The sequence below is a fragment of the Formica exsecta genome, unplaced genomic scaffold, assembly GCF_003651465.1.
Source record: "Formica exsecta isolate Colony F162 unplaced genomic scaffold, ASM365146v1 scaffold72, whole genome shotgun sequence".
In the NCBI taxonomy this organism is placed as follows: domain Eukaryota; kingdom Metazoa; phylum Arthropoda; class Insecta; order Hymenoptera; family Formicidae; genus Formica; species Formica exsecta.
In genome coordinates this window covers 854843-863428 of record NW_021853485.1, presented here as the reverse complement: position 1 = coordinate 863428, position 8586 = coordinate 854843, and the positions used below count along the sequence as shown (strand labels likewise).

General features: G+C 33.1%; 4 protein-coding genes across 8 annotated transcripts in view; 1 reads left to right on the top strand and 3 right to left on the bottom strand.

Moving 5' to 3' along the window:
- Positions 1-147: 147 nt before the first annotated feature.
- Positions 148-984, bottom strand: LOC115243409 (probable peptide chain release factor C12orf65 homolog, mitochondrial). The gene has a single exon (XM_029820371.1). It carries the CDS (start codon positions 877-879, stop codon positions 385-387), a length of 495 nt encoding a protein of 164 aa, XP_029676231.1. The 5' UTR covers positions 880-984; the 3' UTR covers positions 148-384.
- Positions 978-1573, bottom strand: LOC115243410. The gene is made up of 2 exons (XM_029820373.1): positions 1381-1573; positions 978-1027 (listed from the first exon to the last, which is right to left on the bottom strand). Exons 1-2 carry the CDS (start codon positions 1537-1539, stop codon positions 989-991), a joined length of 198 nt encoding a protein of 65 aa, XP_029676233.1. The 5' UTR covers positions 1540-1573; the 3' UTR covers positions 978-988.
- Positions 1574-2519: 946 nt separating this feature from the next.
- On the bottom strand, positions 2520-6028 carry LOC115243487. 2 transcript variants are annotated; one of them, XM_029820544.1, is made up of 10 exons: positions 5927-6028; positions 5507-5785; positions 4647-5432; positions 4302-4521; positions 3999-4204; positions 3683-3928; positions 3394-3566; positions 3131-3281; positions 2870-3039; positions 2520-2770 (listed from the first exon to the last, which is right to left on the bottom strand). In XM_029820544.1, exons 1-10 carry the CDS (start codon positions 6026-6028, stop codon positions 2665-2667), a joined length of 2439 nt encoding a protein of 812 aa, XP_029676404.1. In that variant the 3' UTR covers positions 2520-2664. The 2 variants fall into 2 exon arrangements, with proteins under 2 accessions (XP_029676404.1, XP_029676406.1); XM_029820546.1 differs by lacking the exon at positions 5927-6028 and having other exon boundaries at positions 4647-5418; positions 5507-5644.
- An 18-nt stretch (positions 6029-6046) lies between these two features.
- The window catches only part of LOC115243488, a 5078-nt gene continuing 2538 nt past the window's right edge, over positions 6047-8586 (top strand). For 2 of the 4 annotated variants that reach the window (XM_029820550.1, XM_029820547.1), the window contains exons 1-2: positions 7434-7554; positions 8098-8327. In XM_029820550.1, coding sequence (XP_029676410.1) covers positions 8279-8327 — 49 coding nt within the window. In that variant the 5' untranslated portion in view covers positions 7434-7554; positions 8098-8278. Of the gene's footprint in view, positions 6130-7433; positions 7555-7746; positions 7859-8097; positions 8328-8586 lie in introns of those variants that run through there. The other 2 variants (XM_029820548.1, XM_029820549.1) reach the window with 2 other exon arrangements.

The following is an 8586-nucleotide window of genomic DNA, read 5'->3' as shown; positions in this document are numbered from 1 at the left end:
CATTTAATTGCTCTATAGTCTATATAAATAATCTCTAGACAAATTGACTGTTTTCTTCTAAATTATTTATGTAATTCTACTTGTAATTTAGAAATGACTAATTAGTCAAATAATAACAAAAATTATGGTGTAACGATATAATTACAATTTCTAAAATCAAAAGCTTTTTATTTATCTAGCAATTTCAGAATTAGATAATTTATGGTACAATTTGATCAACTTTGAAGTGCCACTGATTCTTAAGTCGATTATATTTTAAAAAGCATTTTGATTCTTAATTTATTTTAAACTAAAAATAACACAATCTGTGTATACTTTGTTTATTTCTAAAACTATAATTAATATATATATCCTGGATGAAATGTACATAAAATAAATCGAACATTATGTCAAGCCTTCACGTTCCTGAAAGGCTTTTCTCATCTCGGTCAGCTTTCTTCTTTTATAGTCTTTTTGTATTTGCTGTTTTTTCTCCAGGATTTGTATCTGAGCTTCGATGGAATGCTCCTTATTCAGCAAATTATCGAGTTTTGTTACCATGATTTCGCGCGCGCGTTTCTTATTGTCCCATAGACTTCTAGTTTCATGACATTTGACAACAAGTCCAGTTGGTTTGTGCTTTAACAATACTGCATTATTTGTCTTGTTTGTTGCCTGGCCACCAGGACCACTGCCACGAATGAATTGTTCTTCGAGATCAGCTTCGTCCAGTTTGGGCACCTTCGAGTAATCGAGATGACGTTTGAACGACTTGCTACGAATTGGCATATTTTCACATTTATTAATCACTTCATTCAATATCAAGAACTCCTTACAGTTGATTGACAAACAAATCCTATTGTGAGTCTTTTGACACATTGATAAGAATGTTGCGAACATGATTCTCTTTATAAAATGTTGTATGGGAAGTATGTCTTAGAGGACAAAAATCCAGTGAAGAGTAAAGACTATATTTTCATACTTGGTCTCTTGTATTATAAAACGAGATTTATATCACTTTTTTGGCTTCCAAAAATTTCATACCTTTCTGAAATGAGAAAAAAAATTTATTACTTCTGGATTATCTCAATATAAAACTTTTAATATTATGACATGGAAAATACAACAAAAATTTTATAATTGAAAAATGGTATAGCGGTTTATATTGATAGATATATCTATAACATGCAAATACAAAAAAAAAAAATATACTAAAATAAGATTAATATTAAATTTTTTATATACAAATACACAATATAATCCCATGTTGTGAATGCAATAAACATTGAAAAGAAGCATGCATTCTATTGATATGATTTATAAGAAAATACAAGAGAGGTTATTTATATAATATATATTAATGATATATCACTCGCACGTAATTAAAACCAGCATAATTACCTTTAGTTGAAAATCTATCATCGCTTTGTCGGTCAGATTTTTATTATCCTTAAAAGCTACTCGTATTCTGTGTCGAAAGTACCCCTTATTTGTGAATTTCAAAGTTTCTCCGTATCTCAGAATATCCTTGTAAAGTTTCAGAATAATTTGTCGGTTCATTATGATTTACCCATTTATCGGAATAAACAGGAATAAATCAAGATAAATCAAATTACACAAACTCTATCTTGGAAACATAATGGCCATGGCACATGGCGGCACATAAGGGTCAATTACAGCGCCCCTTGCCCTTCGAATGTGATCAAATCATTCATACTTTTCCGTGCTTGCGTTTCTGCCCAGTTGAAAATGAGACTCATTGATTGGTCAATTATGCTGGTTACCCTAGACACTGGTCGATATGAATGGTTGGGTGCGTTCAGGAGACACAACCGTTGAGTAGCAATCGAACGTGATTGGTTCTTACTTCTAGAACAAATCAACGTCGAGTGTTAATAAGACGATGCTCAACAGTTGTGTTTCCTGAACGCGCTTGTTGTGTCCAATCGAACAATGTCCAAATAAAACTCTCTCCTTCATGAGTAGCTGTCGCGGAGACGGCATATTTTGACAGTTCGTATAGCTTGACAATTCAATATGTTATAATAGTCAAGAAATAATTTATATAAATAAATTTGTTTATAATTGTACTTTCTTTTTGCTGTATTAACGGAGGTTTTATGTTTCCTTTTGGATATATTCAAAATTCTTTCAAATAAGTTTTAAAAACGTTACAATTTTTTATATTTAGAAACGAATTAAAATACTTTGTGTTACATTCTATTTTCAGTAATAGATCGCTGATATAAAGAAAACATATGTGAGAAATAAGAAGCAGAAATCTTCAAGAGAGAGATTTTAAAACCTACTTGGGGCCTGACAGACCCCAAATGAAAAACCTACTTGAGGTCTGACAGACCCCAAATGGAAAACTTGCTTGGGATTTATTAGATCACAGTGGAAAACCTATTTGAGGTCTGTCAGATCCCAAGTAAGAAACCTGTTTGGAGTCTGTCAGATCCCAAGTACACATATATAAATCAGATAAATATAAAGATATTATAAAGTTAATAAGTAAGAAAGAGAGAGCTATATATATATTTAGAAAATAATATTTTATTTTCAAAATTTTTTATCAGTTTACATATATATATATATAAAATATCTCAAATTTATATAGAATTCTTTATATGATTCCTTTTTGTGCATTTTCCATATTTGATATGTGTGAGATGGACAATAGCATTAGAATTCCTGAAATTCTAACTCAAATAACTTCTGTATGACATCGTTTATTTGTAATTCTTTTGAGATCTCCATTATTAATTCATCTATGAGTTTATCAGATATCCTGTAAAGCAATATAATTTGTTGTCTACATAGATGCACATGTACACGCGTATATGTGTCTAAAATTCTCACACAATGCATTTTTTAATATTATACTTACCATGCGACAATGTCCCATGGTTTATTTTGTGTGTTGCTGGAATACATTGGAACCAATTGCACCAAACGCTGATATTCACGTCTATATTTCAGAAAATTCATTTCGGTTTCCTCGGAAACAACGAGCTCGATATTATTCAACGAATTTGTAATGCGTTTTCCTTCCTTCATCTATTAATACATTATAATTAATTAGTATAAAATTTTATCCTTTATACTCATAATTTCTTTAGTTATTTTTTATTATTCCTTTATAATTTACCTTTATTTCAAAATCTGACAATTCCGTTAAACTTTCACAGTTTGCTTGGCACGATGCGTCGCAATAACGCAGTGCCTTTGATTCATTTTCTATCGATGACATGCAAATCAGTCGCATATTTTTACCATTCTTTCGCGTTCCAGTTAAAGTTCTTATAATGAAAACAAAATATTAATTTTTATCTCTTATTTTTCTCTTTTAGTATCGAGTAAGAAATTAAAAAAATATGAAGTATATTTATAAAATACAGTTTAAACAATCACCTGTTTGTTTTAAGGTGTGCACATTCACAACTGCTTCCTATGGAAGAATGACATATATCACAACTGGTATTCGTGCTGATTTTTGTGCTCTTAGGCGATTGATATTTCTGCAGAAAATTCATTAGCGTATTTGCGGTTGATTTCGTAACTGGCATCACCTCTGATTCATTTTGCTATATATGTAAATTTGAAAAATGTGTACAGTGTAATCAAATTATTAAGCTAATTGAGTTTATTGAATTTTATTTTGGACGCAAGAGATAATTTACTTATTATTGTTGTAGTTCACCTTATTGGAAACATAAGACATAAGATCCGCTATAATTGGTACTAAGCTGGATAAATGTTCTTCTGTTATCATCGTCACTTTTTTTACCAATTCATCATCGTTATTTGTGGTAGTGTTTTTAACAATATTTTCTATACTTTCTGATTGTTTCGAATCTTGCAAGTTGTCAGAAGTTTTGCCCGACGCTTTGGGTATTCTTCTTGTGAGCATTGTATTATGTCTTTCCTGTGTTTCAAAATTGCTGCACTACGAAGCATATAAAGAATATTGATATTTTAATGTTAGAATATGTTTATTCTATAGGTAAATTCTTTACATTATCTGAATCTATAGGTAACATATCCATCATAGTTTTTATATCCTCCTCTTTTGCATATGTTCTATGTTTTCTAATGCTAATTTGATTTTTATCCTTAGGCGATGTTACAGGACTGGCATATGGCTGATTGGATATTGATTCATTAGAGATTTTTTTAACATGTGTATCTATTGTATTATACTTTTTATCCTTCTGATAATAATCTAAAAAAATTATGCACAATATGCATATAATTTATATAAGCTAATATAAATTATAAAATATATTTAAATTACTTGTATCAAAAATAGATTTACATACTTGTTTTATGTTTAGGATTACTTTTGGAAGCTTTGGCATTTTCCATACTATACATACTTAAACGATTAGATAACTGTTTGCGATTGAGCCGTTTTTTATTTGTCGAATGCGAAGTAAAGGATGCCATCGACGACGTTTTATTAGGATCAAGGAGATCGCTATCTACATGAAGTTTCAACTTGGACAAAATGGTATTGCACTTACTCTCAATAGTTTTTCCCTATAATTAGAAAACCTGTAAGCGAATTTAAATCTTGCACTTTTGTTAGGTGCAGAAAAAATGCAATTTATATTTACATATATACAAAATATATCATAAATTCATAATAATAAATAAAACATTACCAGTGACAAAATATCAGTGTCCCCTGAATCAAGATAGTTCAAATGGAGCCTATCGCACATAGTCTTTAGATCGATAACTACTTGTAATATCTCTCTAAACTTTCCTGGATGTCCCTTGAGAATAGAACTAGGAATGTGTTTGCAATAAGCAACTAATGCATGCAGCAGTAACTGATGAGCGGCAAGTAGCTTATGCTCAATAGCGTGCATGTGTAGTCCGAGGCTTCTGTGATTCGGTCTTACTATCGCTCGCGGCGATATAATGCACATATGCCTCTGGATGTCTTTCACGTATCGATTGAGATCATACAGATAATTTCTCGAAAATCGTACGACGAATTCGGCAACGCACTGCTGCCGCCTCTGCAAATCTTTAATGCCATCCGGCGCTGGAATATTTCCTAATCTGAACGCAATTTCATCCAATAGATTGCAGACTTTCTTTTGCATTGTCAGAATTTTGTGCATGATAAATGGATCCGGTCGTATATGAATAACTCCATCTGCGACATCGTCGCGACGTGCGCTACTTTCAGGACTGGAATTGTACTCGATATCATTAGTCGTATGATGAAGCTGCTTCAATGAAGGTTGCATCTTTCGCGATATCGCGTGACCAGAGCGAGATTTTCTGACATATGACTTAAAATGTTCAGGCTCTTGTTTTCTTTCATAAGTGGGAGTATTCTCCTCTTCAGGAATTGTAAGAAGTAAATTGCTGCTAGCTGTTCCAGTGTCTCTCGTAATTGGCATCTTCTTCGGAGTCAAATCCCTGATATTATTTACCTATTATTATGCGAGCTTTAGCAATTTATCAATATCTCCTTATAGTATTATCTTCATAGAAGATCTGCTCTTACCCTTAGTCTTTTCTTTTGATTATTTCCAATTCTACTGCATTCTTCTATTCTATCAGGCAGAATATCTATCTCCAGTCTTTTAAGTTCTTTATCCGCTTCCTTCATACCTTCATCCAATAGCTGTTTAATACTTTGAACAGAGGGCTGAATACCATTTTTATCATAACCATTCAACTCTTGTTGTTTAACGAAAGAAGCCCATACATTCTCTTCTTCCTCTCGACATCTTTGTCTACGTACATCCCTTACTATGTACTTGAAACGATTTTCAGGTACGTACTTAAAAAAATAAAAAGAACAAAGTGAATCTCTTTTCAAAAGCAACAGTAACATGTGTGGAAAAAATATAATATGTATAAATGTGTGTGAGCAGAATGATATATGACTGTATATATGGAAAGTTGTTTCGAGAGAATCTACCTTAAAATTATAATCTTCGCTTTCGTCCTCGGAAAGGAACAAGTTTTCCGTTTCGTTATCGTTCAGATAAGCGGATTCCGCGGGATTCAAGAGGAGCGACATCCTTCCTTGGTTATGTTCGTTACTCCGAAGGTTTGTTCGCGGTTTTGTGCATTTATTCGCGTCCCCTCAGCCGTGCCATAAATAACGGATATCAAAGGAAAGTAAGTATAATTTTATAAAACGAGATACACTGGGGCACGATTTCTTGCATGGGAACGCGGAAGATGAACATGGAGATAAGTTCCTTTTGGTTCCTTTCCTGAACTGGGCTGATATTGGTGTAAAATCGATATCTTTTTTTCTTCTCAAATTTTTTCTCCCTCTCTTTCTCGAAAATAATTACTGTATGTATACATATATATATTATTCGGAGTAAGATTGTTTGTTAAATAACGATGATATATTTTGTGATCGATATTTATAATAAACATTCGTAGAATACCAAAATGTATTTTTCTACGTGTCAAATTCCAAAGGACAATAACAATAACATATTTGTTACTTTGATCATATCATATTACTCTGTTATTAATACGGAATTTTTGTTACATAGTATGATTGAGCGAAATATACGTAAATCGTAAAATTCTTTAAATCGTTTGATCACGATATTCGTAATTGAATTACAAGCTGAAATTGAATCAAATCGTGTGCAGAGAATAATTCCAAAAAACAAGCCCTACGAAAAGATCTTTTACGCGTTCAAAGATAAATTTTAAACTAAAATTTCTTTTAGTTTTTTACATCCGATTTTTTCCGCGCATATAGATGAGACAAATAGTCGTGCAATTATTTCTCTGTCGCGTCGGCAACGAGGCGAAAAATAAACGTTAAAGGTTTTTATCGTCGATCTTGTGTTTGGAAGCGACGGCTACGCGGGGCGATACGATCGGAAAAGGCATGGGCGCGGCTACATGGATCAATACTATTCCCAAACGAGGTTCGGAAGGCGCGGGTAAACCCACGACGAATGGGGTGTATCCTCGTCGAATCGGCGGTGCTCATCGCACGCTTCCTTGGCGTCCGTTCTACTCCGATATTAGCGACAGCAACGTTACGGTTTGCGCCGCTTCGGTTTAATTATGCGATTAATTTAAAAAATCGCGATGATTCATCGCGTTGACGAGAGAGCGTTGAAAATAGCTCTGCGGGAAATGGTTTTGGATGGAAAACACGGGGCGAGGAAATATCGGAGCACCCCTTTGGGAAAGGCGGATGACACGTCGGTCGACGAAAGCGCGCGAAATTCGAACGTGAACTCGGAATCCTTAGCAATTCGTTTCAGGAACGCGATAACGCGGTTGTATAAATAAAATTTCATATCGAGCGATTGATATTTCAGCGATATGTTTTTACGCCATTACGAGGAGAATGACTCCGAAATGATTCCGATGAATCGCGTGGAAATTATTCAAATCTCCGATTGCAAAACGCGCCATGTGATCGAACATCGCTGACCAATCGGCGTGACGTGACGTCACGATGTGCGCGCAGGACGTTCTCATTCAATCTTCGGATTTCGCTGCGCTCGCAATTTTCATCCGCTTTTCGCCCTATCAAACCTTTTGCAAGCTCAAATACATTCGGTAAGGTATCTTGATCTGCGTGAGATTGTTTTTCTCAAATATCTCTCGACACACATGTAGCATTATTTATCGAAATAGCGTGTCAAAGTCTTTTCGCTCCGTCGTCGTGATTTTCTGGTGATCGTTAATTCTTGGCAGAGTTAAAAGACTCCCCTTACATGGCGTATGCCGTAAGATTCGAATGAGAAATATTTTTGAAATCTACAATTTTCAGTTATCTCTTTTGCAATAGTCATATGAAGAATACGCGTCAGTGACTGTATTATTTTCGCAGCGTGTTCGATCTAGAAATAAATCGTCATAAGTATTTACAAGATTTTGTTTTCTATCGCATTTTTTTCATTTATCGTTTTTTTCTCTTCTCTAATTATTTCACGAGGCGTAGAACGAATAATGCAAAATTATTTTTGTATTTATATTTTTGAGAAACAATATAAATTTTTACAGAATCAAGGGAGAATTAGAATACTTTGTAGTTTTAGAAAAAAAATATCTAGATTCTTGCAAGTAATACTAATTGTAAAATTATGTCTTTTCTCTTAGGTTGCTGATAAAACTTGAAGAAGCTTCATTTATGCTAAAAAACTTAGGCTATACAATTGTGCTGGTGCGTGACTGTTGAATGTGAGATTCCACTGGCGAGAATAATAGATAATAAAAATTGATAAGAGGAAGGCAATTAAAAGAACAAATTCTGGTTTGTGTTAACAAAAAACTTATAAAAATGACGTCCAAAGTGCTGATGAAACTACCAACAGTGCCCTTTCCTCAAGTAAGTAAATGTTTTATATTAAATGTTACTTTCTAAATTATTCCATAGAAATTATTCTTTTTGATTTTATTAAAATATACTCATGTGTATGTCATGTTTGTTGTTTTAATGTAATTATTTTTTATAATCATATTAAACAAAATATAAAATTCTGCAGACATCGTGAAACAATATTACAAATTATTGGCAATATTTGCATGTTTTAATGAAAAAGATTTCAAACTTTTAATTACAAGTTTTATATGATCACTTATATTATA